The sequence below is a fragment of the Magnolia sinica genome, chromosome 3 (assembly GCF_029962835.1).
Source record: "Magnolia sinica isolate HGM2019 chromosome 3, MsV1, whole genome shotgun sequence".
In the NCBI taxonomy this organism is placed as follows: Eukaryota; Viridiplantae; Streptophyta; class Magnoliopsida; order Magnoliales; family Magnoliaceae; genus Magnolia; species Magnolia sinica.
Genome location: NC_080575.1, coordinates 109,962,110 through 109,981,913, shown reverse-complemented (window position 1 = coordinate 109,981,913; position 19,804 = coordinate 109,962,110). Strand labels below are relative to the sequence as shown.

General features: G+C 39.2%; 1 protein-coding gene across 7 annotated transcripts in view; it reads right to left on the bottom strand.

Moving 5' to 3' along the window:
* Nucleotides 1–12,795, bottom strand: part of LOC131240681 (myosin-6-like) — an 87,700-nt gene extending 74,905 nt beyond the window's left edge. For 2 of the 7 annotated variants that reach the window (XM_058239071.1, XM_058239070.1), the window contains exons 1-11: nucleotides 12,315–12,794; nucleotides 10,970–11,098; nucleotides 10,463–10,606; nucleotides 10,006–10,151; nucleotides 9,758–9,917; nucleotides 9,522–9,580; nucleotides 9,257–9,416; nucleotides 8,311–8,460; nucleotides 8,022–8,158; nucleotides 7,765–7,911; nucleotides 7,510–7,611 (exon numbers count right to left, since the gene is read on the bottom strand). In XM_058239071.1, the coding sequence (XP_058095054.1) occupies nucleotides 7,510–7,611; nucleotides 7,765–7,911; nucleotides 8,022–8,158; nucleotides 8,311–8,460; nucleotides 9,257–9,416; nucleotides 9,522–9,580; nucleotides 9,758–9,917; nucleotides 10,006–10,151; nucleotides 10,463–10,606; nucleotides 10,970–11,098; nucleotides 12,315–12,317 (1,337 nt within the window). In that variant the 5' untranslated portion in view covers nucleotides 12,318–12,794. Of the gene's footprint in view, nucleotides 1–7,509; nucleotides 7,612–7,764; nucleotides 7,912–8,021; nucleotides 8,159–8,310; nucleotides 8,461–9,256; nucleotides 9,417–9,521; nucleotides 9,581–9,757; nucleotides 9,918–10,005; nucleotides 10,152–10,462; nucleotides 10,607–10,958; nucleotides 11,099–12,314 lie in introns of those variants that run through there. The other 5 variants (XM_058239073.1, XM_058239072.1, XM_058239075.1 and 2 more) reach the window with 5 other exon arrangements.
* Between the last annotated feature and the right edge of the window lie 7,009 nt (nucleotides 12,796–19,804).

The window sequence follows — 19,804 nt, the reverse complement described above, 5'->3', positions numbered from 1 at the left end:
CAGTTTGGCACTTTTTTATCTTTTTCTGTCAAGAATAAAAACTGGATGGTTATGGACTAATTTTCAGTTTGTTCAATCCACCATCAAATTCAGCATACATATGTCAATCAATAGAGGTTTGAATGATTTGATCACTCTTTGGCTTTCTCCAAACTCCATTGATCCAAAACAGTATCAGAAAGTGCAAAACTCTAAAAAGAAAAAGTAGTAGGCCATCCTAGCCATGATTCATGACTGCAATAGCTCAAGCCATCAGGATTACAATCAACCAGGGCTTCAAGGTCAGATTTTATTTCTTTTTCTTTTTTCTGAGAGGTCAAGCGATTTTTATTTTTGTTTTTTTGAAAGGTTATCATTTTAAAAGAATAACTATCTCCCACTACTTTTATTTCTAGAGTCAATCCCATAACATAAGATTTAGCCCTACTAAAAATCTCGGCAGCCCTCTCATTACAATTCATGAAACAACGATTGTCTCTCCTTCCAAATAAGCCAATTTCCAGCCAGCAACAAGAGCCTCCAAACTGCCCTCCCTATCTTTCCCACTCCAACCCCATGCCATGCTAACAACAAACTTCCAATTGAGTCAAGCATCACCCACACCACCCCAAAAAAATAAAAAATAAAAGCCTTCCCAGATTCCTTTAACAAAGAGGCAATGGATGAAGAGATGATCGACCAACTCCCCATCCTTGAAACACATCACACAAACATTCAAAAGCACCATTGACCTCTTACGTAAGAGGTCTATGGTGAAGAGAAAACAACACAAAGATTAAGAATCAATACCCTGGAAATCACAAAAGCCAAGAACAAGAAGATTTAAAAGACTCTAGAGAACAATTCTCAAATGGTTTGAGGATCAAAGCACAGGCTATTGGAAGTGTATTTGTATTCCTTTTTTGTGAGTGTGTATACATAGACTATATACTCTACTGTGTACCATATCTTTATATCAATATATGTTAAGAGTAGAGCTAGGCATCGAGTCGAGTCGGACTGAGTTAGGGCTAACCTGACTCGATCCGGTTTTGAAATAGGCCTGACCCAAACTCGACTCGACTTGGTACCGAGTTCAGCATGCCTAAACCAATCCGAGTCTGGGTCTGGCCTAGACTAATCCGGACTAAGTCCAACCCGGTCAAAAGTATCGAGTTGGTTCGAGTTGGCACTGATTCGGATCGAGAGATGAGGGAGGGAGGGAGGGAGTGGAGATGAGAGAAAGAGAGCAGGAGGAGGGTGGTGATGGTGGTGGGTGGTTGCCAGGTTTGGAAGAGGGAGGGAGGGAGTGGAGAGGGGAGAGAGAGAGAGAGAGAGAGAGAGAGAGAGGAGGGTGGTGGGTGGTTGTCGGGCTTGGAAGATGAGGGTGAGGGAGGGAGAGAGAGTTTGGGATCGGGTTGGGGTCGGGTGCGGCATATAGGTTAGAGATACTTAGAAATTTGGGTTTATTATTATTATTATTATTATTATTATATATCCAAATCCAAGTCGAGTCGGTTTCGGATCGAGTTTCGGGTTGAGTTACTGGGTAACTCGAACTCGACTTGATTTGAGTTCGGATTGGGCGAAGCCTACTCGGTTCGGACCGACTCACCCATTCGATTCGGGTCGAGTCAGGCGAGTTGAGTCATCCCATGCCCAGCTCTAGTCAAGAGGGGTGTTGTAGAGAAAATATACAACACAAAAACCCTAGCCTTTTCCCTCCCTTTTCTTGTCTCTTTCTCACCTCTTCTTCCAATCATCTCATTCTCCTACAATCTTCATCTACTTGGTATCAGAGCCTTCGCTTTTGATTGAGGGTTTGATCGGAGCTATCGGAGACTGCTGACGTCGTACGGCTAACATCAGCAATTGTACTATCACATATAGACTTGTGATCCAAGAAGGCTATGGGTAGATAGATTTTGATTTTAGAAGATTTATGGTGATTATTGTGGATTTGTTTTTTTTTTTCTGGGAATTGTTTAAGGTGTGTTTCGAGCCCCACAAAGTATGTTTCGAAAATAACCCATTTTCGAGAATTTTGTCATTTCTCCCAATCAAAAGGATTTTTTTGAGAAATTTCTCCACATGGTTGGTTGGATTCACTATTATCGACCATCCATACCCACACTCGTCCAAAATGGCAAAGGAACCCTAACCTACTTCTCATGGCAACCGAGTGTCGTAGTGGTGACTAACTTCCAAGGGGCGCTACAACTAATCCTTTCCCATTTCTCACCACACATAGGTGGGGTGTAGCACATCACTTATAGGGAAAGCCCTAGCCAAAATCTCATTGTGCATGGGTGCTAGTGCAGCACATGCTTACAGGGAATGCCCTACCATGAGCTTGAAATGTAGGATTGTTAAGATTCATGAGAAAAGGATGTGCCCAAAGTATCACACCGGCTACGTGGTGTACCCACCCAAGTTTTGGTCTAATTTTGGCATTCCAATTTTGGGGTCTCCTTTCATCCTAGTGGTGTCCATCAAATGAATGGATTGGATGCCATACACAAACCCCGATAGACCCCACAAAATGTGGAGGGTATTAATGGTGGGCAACTCAATTCGAATGGTTTGTTGTGGTGTGGCCCTCCTGAGTTTTAGATTGGTCTCATTTTTTGGGTGCAAAGCCAAACACGAAGTGGTTCACCTGATAGAAGGTATGGATCTCCCCACATTAGTCACACCCCAATATACCTGTGCAAGCCAGGCTAGAGATGCTACAATTTTTGTTCCCTTCTTTGTTATGAAATTAAGTGCATTCCAGCTCTTTCTCAGGATCCAACTATCTGCATAAGAATTCAACTAACGCTAAGAAAAAAGAGTAGGGAATAGTATTAATTGGTTAAACACGCTATGATCATAGCTGCTATGATCATAGCTTGTTAGTGGCGAGTCAAACGCAAAACGATCCATGCCACTAGCATTACTCTAATGCAAACAGCTTTATGATTCACGCCAAACAGACCCTTGGGGGAGGCAAATGATGAAGTCAAGTCGGATGGAAATTAGTTTGATAAAGAAACTTCCTCCCCCTTGAATTCAGTATCTTAGTGATTATTAATTTTATTTTTCCTAGCTTAGTTGTTGGATTCTTGAAATTGATTGGATTAGATCAATTTTTCAAGTTGCCATTACACCGATTTTCAACCATTCCAAACGCTTTTGCTGCATTCGACTCCGTTCTTTTGTCATTTGTGTTGTTTTTGGATCAAATGGAAGCACTCAAATTGCATCAATTGGTATGGAGGAGCTGATGTGTGGGGGACTTATAGTTTGGAATGCTACCTAAAAGGATGCCTAGTTAGAGCCCAAGAAGATATGGACCAAACACTCCCTTGGAGAAAGAAATACCAAGAACAGCTGAAAGGTTAGATCAGTTGATGAAAATCATATCATGTTGAGAGATATCAGGTAGTATGGATGTGATAGGAATAGTTCTAACGGAGGCAAATTTAACTTAAACCTTTCCATTAACATGGGGATCCAGAAAAACATAGAAAATGAAATCAAGATCAAAACCAAATCCATGACTGCAATCATGATAAGGATCAACTCATCGGGCGATTGAACGAAGTTATAATTCAGGCATTAAAGTAGAAATCCTTAAATTCATTGTCATGGGGAAGACTTATTGGATTGGTTATCCAAGGTTGCAAAGGTTTTAGAGTATGTAGCTTACTAGAAGATTAATTATATATTAACTCATTATACCAAAAGCATCCGTTTGGAACTTCCTTCTAATAATAATTAAAAGTGCTTTAAGTGTTATAATCTATTGTATTCTTAATTTTCAAAAATTGGAACTTCCTTCTAAAAATAACCAAAAGCGCTTTAAGTGTCATAATCTATTGTATTCTTAATTTTCAAAAACCTGATTGGATTTATAATTTATAGTGTTGGAAGGCAAAGAGGAGGCTTGTGTAAGTGTAACAAGATTAATTTATAATTTAAAGTGGCTGCACAAGAGGAGACTCTTCCAGTACTCAAAGTGGCAATCGAAGTGATTTTTGAGAGGGATGAGCAATAAAGTGGACCTCAAGTGATCTAAGGTCCAAATTAATAACTGTTTCTAGAATAATCAATACAGACCATATATTTTCCAAGCCATTGCCCGGATGGTTAGCATCATTCAATCAAAGTAATTTTTGTGACACCTGGGGAATCAAAGGTGGACAGTAGACCATACAGGATGGACAATGACATAATCTCTCTAGTAAAATAAATATGGATTGTCCCTTTCCAAGCCTTCCACTTCCGAAACATTCATTAAATGGCTAGGATCATCTAATTAAAGTGGGTTTTAAGAGAGATGAGGCAATCAAAAGGGGGACACATGATTGAAGATCTCAATCAATTATTGGACATTTTTCCAATATGGTCAATTGGGACCGACCTTTTCCTTGGCCATTAAGATGGAAACAAGGTTTCCTTTTGATGGTATGTATCATTTCTACAATTGGGAAAACTATGTGATCCAGACCATTGATGTAATGGGTCCGTCATGGATGCACCTATAGACACCCCACCCTTGATAGGGGAAATCTACATTGCTTGATCTGAACCAGCAAGGGAAGCCAACTATGAGAGAATATAGATTCATATACCAGTCAAACAAGAGCTACCGATTCGTTAAGAACACCTTGGGATTCAAGTTCAGTGCAATAGCAAGAATCCAATTCCCACTATCTGTTACCGAGCTCGAATCCCTAGGTTTCTTGTCTAAGGAGAACCTGAGGATTTGATCTTTGATAGCCCGCATAAATCCAATTACCGCCAATGGCATTTGGATTCCCGCCGCCATCAATATAAGAGGAGGTTCAAGTCTCGTTCGAAAAAGAAAAGTGGGAGAGAGGTCTTCCTTGGTGAGAAGAGAAGCTTTAAGCAGCTAGAGCAGTTGGAAGGGCTAGTGGAGAGAGGAAGAGAGAAGAAAATAGAAAAGAGAGAGAAAGAGAAGAACAAGAAGAGATTTAAGATTCCCAATGGTTCAAACCAAGTGGAGTAAAGGCCAAGTTCAAGATATCCGATCATCTTTGACATCTAGAGAGTCAGGTCTCTCGGATTTCCCCTCACATCTCCACACACACCGCGATCATCCACGATCACCAGCCACATCTTGCTTACATTTACATATACTGCATTTTTCTTTTATTTTATTTTACTTTCCTATCGCCTCCTCAATCATTATTAATGTCGAGCGCTCCGCCTTCATTGTCATAATTCTAGTCGAATACCTCTTATTTTTTGTATATATTTTTAAAGCTTAAGCACTCCTTGAAGAAAATATCAAACCCTGTAGAGTTCGTACTTTGGTACGGGCAAAGAAGAGTGCCTAAAACCTTCCTTCTTTGTCACCGAGCCCCTTTCTGAAAATCCCTGGCCGCAGACCAGTATTTCCAATAGCGCCCATAGCGTAGCGGTAGCGTATACTACGTAGCGTAGCGTGGCCGTAGCGCTACGTAGCGTCCCAAATAGCGTAAATCCCATGTAGCGTATGCTACAGGGGTAGTAGTGTACGCTATAGCTACTTAGCACGTAGCGTCTGTGGCATAAGCTACAATGTATTTTTTTACCATTTTATTTTTTTATTATTTTTTTCAAGTTTTCTTTGTTTCTAATGTTGAGGAATGTGACACTTATATTATACTTGATACTTTTAACCTACAGGATTTTTATTTCTTTTCATAGTTGTGACTTGTGGTTTCAATTAGACATTGTTAATTAAAGTGGTTTGTTTAGAAAGTTGTTGATGTGATAATTATTTGATTTGGCTTATATATGTGGATTGGCTTTTGATAAATAATAACTAATAACTTTTTTGAACATGCTTATAATTGATAAAATGAATCATCTTTTAGGCATTTTTATTTTTATTTTTTCATTTTTTTCACTATTCATTATATTTGTCCTATTTTTAAATTAAAAAATAGAAGTATCGTGTAGCTTACGCTACACGCTATGTATTTACGCTACACGCTATAGAGGGCAGAGCGCTACGCATCACGCTACTGCTATTTAAAACACTACGGCGCAGACTAACCGCAAGAGTCATTCTAGTTGGGGAGTCTATGATTCCCCAACATTTGCGATGTCTAGCCGACCATGGAGATTTACTAGATAGTGGCGACTTCAAGTCAATCATACCATTTTCTCGAGTCAATATCACACGAGAGGAAGCCGGAGTTGTGTGCATGTGTGAGCAAGAGTGTATACAGTACCATGACCTAAAAATCTCCATAGTTGTTCATTTGATGGGCCACGCCACTAACGGATGATGCCAAAAAAAATATTCCTAGTGCAAAGATTCTCAGTCATGGTCCATCCACCAAAATCTCCCTGAGTGGAAGATACTAGCTATAGATCCTAGCAAATATGTGAATGATTTCACTATAATCAATTTCATAAATAATTGGTAAGCAAACGATTAAAATTTTGGAATTGACTAATCTATTTAGAATTGACTAAAATGTGAGTGCTTTTTAACAATAGGATAATAGATTATAAATAATAATAACTTCAAAACTTGACTTTTGTCTAAACAAGGCCTAAAGTGGGTGAAGCTCATTGTATAAAATTGTCAAGATACACTTTGATCTAGTGGGATAAACTAATATTTAGAGTTTTTTAAACAACACACAAGATACACTTTGATCTAGTTGGATAAACTAATATTTAGAGTTTTTTGAACAACACATGGAAAAAAAGAATTTTTAGTTTTGAATAAGACAAAATGGGATTTGAACATTCCTACAAATTATTGTTCTCAAAATACTTATTGCCATTCCCAAATTCTAAAAGAACGCAATAAGCGAGTGAAGGACTGTGCATGGGAATTTTATACATTTCATAGGTGGATTTGAACATGTAAATTGCATAATTAGAGATAAATTGAGATTGGGGCACTCTCACACCCCTCTCTCTAATTTATATTAACGGACTAATAAGAGAAGACATACGGTAGTCCACAAGACCACCCAAAATACAATATTCCCACTTCAACACTCTCCCTCAAGCTGGAGCATAGATATCTGTCATGCTCAGCTTCGAACATAGTAAAGAAATTGTGCATATAGTAATGCCTTAGTGATGATATCTGCAACCTGTGATTTGGACTGAATATAGGTTGTGGAAATCTCCTTGGAAGTGATCCTCTCAGATGAAATGGCAGTCAACTTCTATGTGCTTATTCCTCTCATTGATTTCAAGATATCCCAATAGGCTGAAACTATCGATCTTACAGGAAACCACCTTCAAGGATATTTTCCATCTAGTGACGTGGACTAGTTAGCCTTAAAGGTAGAAGATATCAAATTCCAAAATTCGATTAAAAAACTCCATCAAGAACAAGAGAAATCCACCAGAAAAACTATGGCACAGTTACTAATCATGTGCGCCCTAACTTCCTTTATAATGGGGGTAAGTAACCCTTCATCACACAAATGTAGAGGATTTCCATGCAGTTCATTGCAAGGACATGGCCTCTTGAAATGATGAACACAAAAAAGCATATCAGTTAAGCACCTGTTTGTCTTGAAGCTCTCAAATCCATAAATATCCAGTACTCCGATTAAGAATTTTGAATTGCAGTCTTGACCAATCGAACTATTAATCTTATTCACAAGCCTGCAGCAACAAGCGAATCGATGGATGAGCGAGGTCCAAAAACACAAAACAATGTTCAAAAACATATTTAAACTGAAACGATAAATAAATAGAAGGTTAATGTGTCCTAACCTCTCCCACCAGAGTATATCAGAAAACAAAATCATAACTTACCAATCAAATAGTTTTGAATATACAATTTTTGCCAAAGCATCTCTACTGAGTGTTGCAGATTCCACATCAAGATTTTTCGTAATGGTCTCATCGCGAGTTACAATCACACGCTTGCATAAGGAATCTTCAAGAGCTTTCACATCACACCTGAACAGAAAATTGCAGATAAAGTCTTGCACTTCTCACATTGTGCGCATCATTGACACACTTCAAGTTTTCAGAAAAGATAAAGAGAAATCATAGAAGTGACCACTTGCATGAAAAGCTCTGCAGTAGTTCTTAGATGGAACCAAGATATTTCATCTTTAGGCTCCGATGAATCTGCATCTGCTCCTTTTGAAAATTCAACATTGCCTAGATGGAGAATCGCAGCTACTACTCTGAAAATTGCATCCTGAAGAGAGAGAGAGAGAGAGAGAAAGAGAGAGAGAGAGAGAGAGAGAGAGAGAGAGAGAGAGAGAGAGATTCAGTACAGGTATCCATACTCCACAAGAGGCCCCATGAGAATTAACTCTGAAATTTTTTTGAAAAGAAAAGAAAACGTACCTGCTCATCATGACTTATTCCCACAACATCCATCGCCCTCCTAGTTACCAAGTATTCCTTAGAATCAGCTACCCCATCTAACTCATAGCAGTTAGATTGATTTAGATAACGAAATGTTCTTGGATTACCCAATTTGTATCTCTCAATATCCTGACAGCAAGAGATCAAGCAAAAGAAAATTAAAAATAAGAGCCATATAGGTCATTCTCAAAGTTTATGCACATTAACCATTCATTTCACTTTAATTTAGAGAAATTCGGTCAGGAAAACTGATGGAAGTGGAAGTAAGCACATAGAACATATGTTCTTCAAAAGATGCATGATTTGATAGAGCGCTTACCACCGCTGGGAATCACACTTAAATATTTTTATCCTTGTTGTTCAAAAATGTTTTGCACGTCATTCTAAATGTTTTGAATGGCATTCTAAAATGGGTGACATGTAATGTGGAAGACACCTTCTAATTTTACAGGAAAGCTTTGGATACAGCAGGCCAATAACACACCATGCATGACAAAGAACTGTTTCTTGAATGTGCCAGGGAATGTGTCTCTCTGACAACACCATATAGTGTAGGCCATGGTCACATTATTCTCCCGTCCTGGTGTCAAGGCATATGCTTGCCTCATGAAATTAGTCAGAAAAGCAGGCAATGTGGCACCCTGGAGACATGGCACTTGTTTGTCTTTTTTTAAAAAGTTTGTAAGTTCATTTTGGCACTTTCCACACCATTTAGATACTGCTTTTTGGGGCATGGCATGTACCATTTCGCTCAACATCTTCTGCTGGTTTAAAAATGGACTGAATTTGTCTAAGAAAATGACCAAATGAACTTTTAACTTTGAAGAAAAACAAGACCCACACAAATTCACTAAAGTGTGGCACATTGACCTCTCATTTTCCCCATGAAGAAGAATTTGGAAACAGCAGCTCATAGACCATATACCTCCGGTGGTGCTGAACAAAGCATGTAGAAACAGTGGTAGTTTCTCTCAGGATCAGATACTTGACAGACACGAGATCTTTCGAGCAAATAAGTTCTGATGGCTGCTCCTGAAATCCTCCCCATCTGGTCGAACTGAATCTCAACAAACTTACCAAAACGGCTGCATATTTTATAGCATCCAAGAAAGTGTAACTTAAGCCAATAAACATGCCATATGATAGACAATGCAACAAAATCAAGAAACTTGCATAATAGGTGTCCCCACCTGGAGTTATTATTCCGGAGAGTCTTTGCATTGCCAAATGCTTCTAGAACAGGATTGGACTGCCAAACAGAAGCAAAGCCAAAAAAACTCATTAAAATCATATGAAGTATGGATGTGATAATTTGTAAAATCAAAGTTGTTAACAGAAGCCACAGAATCTCACAGTCCAGTGTAATAGTTCTTTTCTTCTTTTTTGGACTGCCTTCTGTGAAATGTAAAATAAGTAACCCTCTCACCTCGAGTACTTTCTGCTCCACACTTCGCCCCTCAGCTGCTGCTGCTCTCCCTCCCATGTAAGCAAGATAATGCATAAGCATTTTTGTGCTTTCTGTTTTACCTGCTCCACTTTCACCACTCACTAGAATAGACTGGCTTATCCCCTCATTCATCATTAGTCTGCACTCAAAGAAATGAGCTTTATCTTTGTGATTTAAATAAGAAACCCTTCAGTCTTAGATCTGACAAAGGAAAGGGCAGAAAGTACCTATATGCAGCATCTGCAATAGCAAAAGGATGAGGGCTCAGCTCACCGAAGGCTGCCCCTTTGTACTGTGCCATCATGTGGCTGTCATATAGTTGAGGCAGTCTTTTAAAAGGGTTTATAGCAATCAAAATACTTCCAGTGTAGGTCTGCACCACCATTAGGTCCATTAGAAACACTATACTGCGTATGTTTGTAAATCCAAAAAGAACAAATAACATGTTCAAGGTCTAGTAGTTCATGCCCACACCCATGCACATACACGAGAACACTGCATGTTCAAAAATGATATACCCAATCAATTGGCACTCCCCCAGTTATCAACTGGGCCCACTTAAGGGCAGACAGCAAGCACAAATCTTTTTCCTTTTTTTTTTTGACTGCAGGGCAAACATAGACCAAAAAGCATAGATCATTGGTGGAAGTAAAGATCCAAATTATGTTCTCTGGAAATACTTACATAAATTTCATCCATGTCATATCTAGATTTTAAGTTCTGCAGGACCCCTGGTTCATGCAGATAAGAAAGCTTTGTCATGTCATCTACACCACAACGTGGTGCTTCGGCATCTTTAGGATGGACATTGGATGCGTTAGCTACCACCTGAAATGAGAACAGTGAACAGAATATCCATAAATCTAAGCACAAGTATCCACATCCTTAAAATCTGGGAAGACAATAGGCTGTGAAGAAATTTTGAGGGAACAACATTTTTCAATTTGTTTATCGGTCCATGAACAAACAATTCTCAAGTCAACAACAGGAAAGCTTTTGTGGTTGAATTCCAGATGTTCTCAAGATAGAAGTTCAAAGTGGAAAGTAGAGCATCTATTCCTCAAAAAGACACAAGTAACATAACAAAATGACATTGTAACTTAAACATGGACAACTTGGAAGAAGGTAGCATTGGACAACAGCTCACGAGGAACTTGAGCAGTTAAGTTCAGTGTATTACGAAGCACGCACCGTCTTCTCATTTGAACATCTGATCTTATATTCTTCCCCACTGACCTCCAATACTTCCCCATCTATCCAAAGCACATCAGGATCCTCCACCCAAACAGGCGATCCTACTGCTATTTTTACTGGAGCAACCTGCAAAGAACAGTATCAGCAGAGTCAGCTACATTAATACGATCTCTAGACAAATCTAGACCGCCAAAAAAAAGCCCCATATGCATGCAAACAACTATGAAATATTGAACTAGAAATACTCGTGCAACCTAAAAAAAAAAAAGGCTATTTATACAGTCATTTATAGCAGAGTTCTGCATAACTGTTTGCATTCATCGGATGTTTACCAAGACCACTGGTTATTACATCATTTCTCAAGATTGATCTCAGATGAGTCATCTAATGTATATGATGTAGTTGCAATTTAACTATTGGTGACAAAGATACATTGGATCAACTATTTAGCTGAACTCCCAATATGTAAGCTTATGATGATCATTGGAAGAGCTGATAACATATCAATAGAGAACTACAACTGGTATCAACTTCTTAGAGAAGAAACAGCCATTGGGTCCATTCCTCGAGACAGCTTTTATAGTATCATATCCTACATTTGGAGCTATTTCTGAACTTAACCTAACCTACATATCTATTTTGAGTTTATCAAGGCCTTCCTCGGGAAAATGACTGAAAATGCCCCTAATGTCACAGCTCATGCAATGTGTGTGTGCACCCATGCGCGCCAATTGCTTCAATACCCATTCCCAAACAGAGAATGGCGTTGACATGGCCTTAATGGATGTTCAGTTTCAAATGTTGAGACCATCCGAAAGCATTTTCATTGACAAAAGTAGTAATGATTAACATCTACAGAATAAAAATTGCGGTCACAGGAGTTCAGCAAAAAAATTATCAAAATCCACCACAAAGTGAACTAATAACCAAATGGGTTATACTTGATCACAGCTACGAAGCAGCTGCTCTTCCATTTCCAGCGCCACAAGAAGCAAACAAGACCCAAACATGAAATGCGAAAGAACAGAAAAAGGAATTAGGCATGAAATCAGAATATCCACACGAGCTCTGCCAAGTGTGAAATACAAACAGAACAATTCATCGGCCATGATGAGATCACATTACACATTTCGAACGGAAATTGTCAATTCCGACCAGTATTTCCCAAACCAAATTACACAAAAATGCAGGGGCAAAAAAAAGGAGATGAAGAAGAAGAACCTCAAAAGAATCCTACGATTGGACAATGAAATCCATCATCATAGACGCAAGAACCTCGCAAATTCATCAACAAAAGAAAGAAAAGGGGGGGACAAGACAATGCAGGAGACGAAATTCATACCATTTCGAACCTCGATTCAATCCGAATCTCAGCCGCCTCCTGATCCGCCCTCAATTACCTTCCCCGCCTTGAAGATCGCATCGGGATAACCAATAAAAAAAAATTTAAGAAAAAGGAATGAAAAATCCAAAAAAATAAAACTAAAATCAAATCGTAGAAAGTCTCCCGCCTTTGAAACCCTATAAAAAATGGAGCGGGAAATGGAAAGAAAATAAAAAGAGGAAAAGAAGAAATGGAGAAATGTCTGATTTTTTCCCTCTTTCCGCAAAAATGAAACGTCAGGGCTCTCTCTTTCTTTTTGTATTTTTCATTTCTGCCCTTTCCATTTAGGTGGAATTACAGGAGTGTGGAAGAGGTGCCCTTCTTCACCAGCCCGATTGCCGAAAACCGGCCTGCGTGAAGACGAAACCTCTGCAACCTCTTTTCTCCCCTATTTTTGCCTGACGTTGGCTTGCATGGCGCGAGCCGCAAACGGTAGCTATTCGCTCCATCAACCGTCCACGTGTCTCAAACTGGCCGTGCGCGGATTTTCATGCAAAAGTCTTTCGCATAAATATGCCCCACCATGATTTATGTGTTTGATCCACACCGTCCATCAACTTTTTCAGATCATTCTAGAATACGCGCCCAAAAATGAGGTATATGTAAAACTCTAGTGGGCCACACCATAAAAACTAATGGATATTGAATAAAACTCAAGTCCACCATTAAAAACCTTTTATGGCATAAAAGTTTTGGATCAAGATGATCTTTGCTTTTTCCCTTCATCTGGCCTGTATGACCTAATCAACAGATTGGATGTCAAATAAATACTACGGTGGTCCTCAGGAGAATTTTCATGGTGGATATCCAATCACCATTGTTTTCCTGTGGGGTGGTCCACCTGAGGTTTATATACCTCTCATTTTTTTTTTAACTCTAAAATGATTAATAAAAATGGATGAACGGAGTGGATGAAATACATACATCATGATGGCCCACATAACACCCACCGTCCGCCGCGGGGTTGGTGGGAGGGCAGATACGTGTTGTGGGAAGACGAGTGCCTACGCTCCTCGAGCTCCGAGCTGTACCAGCGGTTCAAAGGAGATCAAAGTTACAAGGGCCTACAATGATGTATTTATTATATCCACACTGTTCTCCTATCAAAAAAATAATCATATCCGAAGCTCAAATGTACGGCATCAAAAATAGCAGCAGGACCATGATTTTTACTGTTAAAAAATTCACCGGGCCCACCATAATGTTTATTTTCCAACGAATCTGTTCGTAAGGTCAGCAATACCTGGATGAAAGGGAAAAACAAATTTCATATTGTTCCGAAACTTTGTCATCACAAAAAGGATTTCAACGGTAGATGTTCAAACCCCATTGCTTTTTGCATTGTGGTACACTTGATCTTTAGATCTGCCATGTTTTTCGGCTCAAGCCTTAAGACGAGCTCAAAAAATGGATGGATGGTTTGGATATAACACATAATTCATGATGTAACCTACGGAACTTGCTAACGCCAATACATCATCTACATAGCTGGTGTGTGGTACACCAGCTAATTCGCTTCCGTCCGATAACTCGGATTTCTAGCGAACGACGCAGATTAGCTACTGATAGGTTGATCAGCGAGAATTCGCTATAAAGTGACGTCACCAAGTTATGTGGGACCCACCATGATGTATGTGTTGTATCCATACCGTCCATCCATTTGGTGATATAAATTTAAGATACGAGCCAAATAACAAGTCAGATCCAAAGCTCGAGTGGACCCCACAATAGAATACAGTGGAGAGAGTATCGTCCACCATTAAAAATTTGTAAGGGCCACAAAAGTTTTTGATCAAGCTGAAATTTGTGTTTTACCTCTTTTGATATCCATCTTATGAACAAGTTAGATCTAAGATAAACATCATAGTAGACCTTAGGAAGGTTTCAACTGTAGGCGTCACTCTTCCCACTTGGTTTCTATGCCACTCTTCCCACTAGTTTCTATGGTGGGGTCCACTCCAAATTTTAATCCAACTCATTTTCTGTCTAATACCCTAAAATGATATCTCCAAATGGATGGATGGTATGGTCCCATGGAACTTGGTGACGTCACTTCAGTAGCGAGTCTCGCTAACCTATAATTATCTAATCCCCCGGAGTATGCTCATTTTAGGACATGCCACCAAAAATAAGATATATCCAAAACTTAAATGGGCCACACGAGAGGAAATAGTGGGAATTATTTTATCATCGTTAAAACATTTATATGGCCACAAAAGTTTTGTATTAATTTAAGTTTATGGTATTCTCACTTCATCTCAGTCAAAATGACCTTATAAATAGTTTAGATGAAATATAAACATTAATGTGAAGTCTAGGAAAGTTTCAAAAGCGTACATTCCTTTTCTTACTGTTTCATCTTGTATGGCTTACCTGAGTTGTGGATACTCCTCATTTTGGTTGAATGTCCTAAAATGAACTCGAAAAACAGATGGATGTGTTGGATTTCTCATAAACATCACAGTAAGCCCCACCCAAAATCATTGCATTGGAACTTCATGCGAAAGGCTTTCGTTTGGAAATCCATGTACATTCATATGCCGAATTTACGGCCAAAGCCTCTTTACAAAATTCCCTACGCTGGAAACATAGGTGAGGCCCACCTTTATGTTTGTGAGAAATCCACCCTGCCCATCATTTTTATGAGTTTATTTTAGGACATGGGATCGAAACTGAAATAGATCTAATAAATAAGGGGGCTCAAAACGTGAGGATTGAACGTCCTGATTTAAAATATTCTTGGGGCAACATAACGAATGTATCTATTTTTATTTTTTTTTATGAATAACGATATTTTAATTTTTTCTTAATTACTTTAGTTTATTTAAATCAAATATAATAATTTTATTTTCATTTAATGAAAAAAATAATTTCTTTAAAATGTAAAACATTTCTGAACAGGAGATAAGGACAAATGCATCAAATTAACACATTTCAGATATTTGTTAACAAATACATTGTCTTAAACTCAGTACTTAATTTTCAGACTTCCACCATAATTACCAAACAAGTTTTTTGACTTTAGATTTCAGATTCAGCGTTCACACTTCATATTCAGGCTTCAAATTTCAGATTCAGGCTCTAGACTTCAGATTTAACAAACAAGGCCTGGTGGTCTTAGATAAAACAAATACATCACGGTGGGTCCAACGGAGCCCACGACATGTACTTCCGTCTAGTTCCTAGTTGGATATTATCCAATCTGCACCGGGCTGGTATGCAGGGTGGGGCCAACCTAATATTTTCGAGAAATCCACTCTGTCCATCCATTTTTCGAGATTATTATAGGACACGTCACCGAAAATAAGGTGGATCAAAAACTCAGGTATGACACACAAGAGGTAAAATGAAAAAAAAAAAGAAGCCTACCTTTGAAACCTTCCTTGGCTACATTTAATGTTTATATATGCCATCCAAACCGTTTTTAAGGTCATTCCCACCGAGTCGAAGAAAATACAAAAAGATTAGCCTGCTACAAATTTTTCATGGCTATATGAATGTTTCAACGGTGGTCTTTGAATCCCCACTGTTTCCTCTCGTGTGGCCCACTTTGGTTTTGGATCTACTTCATTTTTTATCTTGTGTCCGGAAATGAGTTCTCAAAACTGATGAACGGGGTGGATATCTCACAAACATCATGGTGGGCTCCACACAGCATCCCAGTGCAGGAAACTCCTGCGGAAGGCTTTGGCAGGAAATCCGCGCCCACCCTCACCCTCGACTGTTTTAAAACCGTTCGTAGGTCCTGCGGCCCACCGAATCCATTGAGTGTCTTATTATTAGGGGTCCACTGAGGAAGGGGCTCGAATCCGCTCCGTCCAAAAGATGCAACTCGTAAAGTTCACCCTGTCAGCGAAAAATCAGGCGGATCCAAAGCATACGTCGGTCACGCCACAGGGAACAGTTGGGATGGGGCACCACCATTAAAAACTTCCATACTGTGTGTGGGATCCACCGTAGATTTAAATGTCATCCAATGCATTCATAAGATGCAACCAACAAGGATAGATGGACACCCCAAAGATCAGTGCAGTCCAAAACTCGGGTGGGCCATATGTCGTGAGTTTAAAGGCTTTAGGCACAGCTCTAAATGTTTAGTCTCATCTTAATCTTGGATCGGCCTGATCTTTTGGGCTCTGATGAAACCATGAGGAGACGCACATGATGGACGGTTCAGATTTCATACAGACATCGAATTGGGCCCCACGCTCGCAGTTGTAGCATTCGCTTATTCTACCAACGTAGTAGAGAAACCGACCTGTGCAGGGTTAGTTTCATTTGAATTGTGGGCCCCACGAGATGGAATTCCCGCATTTTCTACGGACGGGCTAAGTTGGGAGAGGTGGCTAAAGGCTAGAAAAAGGAGGGAGATGATCCGCTACAGCATGGATAACTACAATGTGGTAGAGCAATCAATCCTGGTACACGTGGCACTGTGATGTATCGATCAGATCCATCCATACACTGGAACTAAATAGATGGTTTGTATTTTAATAATAAAACCGATGAGACAATCCTATCCGTTACTTTTAATACGGATAATCCCACAGCATATTTGACGGTCAATTGATTTTGTTTTGAACCGTCACATTAATGGCCACAGATCAGGTTGATAGGGTTGTCTAATGGAAGTGTTGTTTTTAGATATAAACCGATCATTTTAGGGCCCTGCATATAGACGTATCTGATTTTCGTATCGCCCCGCCACGTGTCCCAAGGAGAGACTGCTCGATCATATTACGGTTCTTCCTCGACCACCGTATAATTTCCCCAAGCCGGGAATGAGCCATTATTATTTAAAGAAATTTACGACTGTGGACCCCACCTTTTATCCATTGGATATTCTTGAAACAATACAAACTTATCATACGCACTTCGACCTCTTCGTACGGACGAAAAATTCCAGGACGAAAATACCCCTACTTTTCACGGAAACGGATTGGGTACCACCCGCCCATGGCCGATAGTCAGTGGTACGTGGGCCTCACCATGATGTTTTCTTTTCATCCATGCCGTCCATATATTTTTTCAGATCATTTTATAATATGAGACCAAAAATGAGGTATATCCAAGTCTCAAGTGTACCACATTACAGGAAACATTGTTGAATGAGCGTCAACCATTGGAAACTCAGGTGGAGCCCACTGTGATGTTTGCGAGAAATCCTCCCCATCTAAGTTCATTCATAGGGTCACAAAGACCTGGATGAAGAGGATAAACAAATTTCAGAATGATCAAAAACTTCTGTAACCCCTGAAAGGGTTTCAATGGTAGACGTTCAATTCCCCACTGCCTTTTACAGTGTGGTCCACTTGATAGCTAGATCTATCTTATTTTTCATCTCAAGCCTTAATATGAGCTCGCCAAATAGATGAACGGTTTGGATATAACACAAACCTCATGATTGGACCCACACATGCAACACAGTAAAAAATAAAAATAAAATATCACAGCAGTCTGGCGGAATTTTATTTTATTTTATTTACTGGGAGAACTTTTTCTCCCTTACATTTTTCTCTAATACATAATTATATAAATATGTATATATAAGTATATAAAAATATTTTTTTATCTTTTAATTCATTTCTTTGTCCATGTATTCAATAAGCATATCTCCTAAATTGAAATGATTTGTTTTTTTTTTTTACACACGCACACACACCCCCACACACTCACACTAGTGGAATTTTACCACCTATGGATACTCAAACGCTTGACCAGGTGTTGAAACTCCTAAGAGTCTACCACCCGAGGTAAGCATGAAAATTAGCGGGGCAAACATGAAAATGAGAGGGCAAGCATGAAAATTAGTAGGGCAAACATGAAAATGAGAGGGCCAAACATGAAAATGAGCGAGGCAAGAATGAAAAAGAGCAGGGAAAATATAAAAAAGAGCAGGGTAAACTAGAAAATCAGCGGGGGAAATATGAAAAGCAGCGGAGCAAACTAGAAAAACAGTGGGGCAAACTAAAATATGAGCGGGGCAAATTAGAAAATCAGCGAGGGAAACATGAAAATCAGCGAGGGAAACATGAAATGCAGCGGGGCAAACTAGAAAATCAGCGGGGGAAACATGAAAAGCAGCGGGGCAAACTCGAAAATCAACGGGGGAAACATGAAAAGCAGCGGGGCAAACTGAAATATGAGCGAGGCAAACTAGAAAAACAGCGGGGCAAACTAGAAAATCAGCGGGGGAAACATGAAAAGTAGCGGGGCAAACTAGAAAATCAGTGGGGAAAACATGAAAAGCAGCGGGGCAAACTAGAAAAACAGCGGGGCAAACTGAAATATGAGCGGGGCAAACTAGAAAATCAGCGGGGGAAACATGAAACGCAGCGGGGCAAACTGAAATATGAGCGAGGCAAACTAGAAAATCAGCGGAGGAAGCATGAAAAGCAGCGGGGCAAATAGATTGAGTGTGGATTGTTTGTATAGAACGTACACTAGTGACGTTGGGTCTCATTTGTCCACATCATTTCTAAGGACTCAAGCTAACAAGATATGTCGGATTTCTCTCTCCCAAATAGATTGCGTGCTATGCTACATGACTTTTTAAAGGGGTAGTCCTATATTTTAGCTTGGTTTTTTAAAGAAAAAAATGAAGTTCTTTATGATGAATAATCACATATATAATTAATAAAATCATAGATACAAAAAATAAGTCCTATATTGAAATATAATAAACTAATATAATAATGAAAATATTAGCATGCATACACCCGACCAACCCAATCAACCCGTCGAGCCCTCTTGTGTTGGGCTTGGGTTGAGAATTTCCAACCCAAGATTGGGTTGGGTTAGGTCAAGGTTTAGGCATAGGAACCTTGGGTTGGGTTAGGGTTGAGCACCAACCCGAACCAACCGGCCCGACTTTCAGCCCTAATTTCATGTTTGCCTTACTCAATTTCATGTTTTACCCGCTAAATTTCTAGTTTTCCCCACTCAATTTCATGTTTGCCTCACTTAATTTCATGTTTGCCCCGTTGAATTTCCAGTTTGACCGCGAAGTGATTGAAATTGACCATGAACTGAATGAAATGAATTTTTGACCATCGACCCGATGGAATCTTGGAAAATAACTAGGTTGGTTGGCTGAATTAGCTTCTCCTACCCCAAAATCATATGTGGTACATTAAGTAAATCATTCTAGTTAAGGAGATATGCTTGTTAAATAAATAGATAAAGAAATGAATTTAAAGATAGAAAAATATTTTTATATACTTATATATACATATTTACTTAATTATGTATTAGAGAAAAATGTAAGGGAGAAAAAGTTCATGTAAAGAAAATACCTCTTCTCTCTCTCTCTCTGTTGGCGTTTTCCAGGTATTTTCTTTACATGAGCTTTGATTTGTTTTCATTTTCTCTTGAAATTGAGGGATTTTTCTTCACTATCTTCAATTTTCGGCTGATGAAACCCTTTTCTCTCTCTCTCTCTTTGGGAT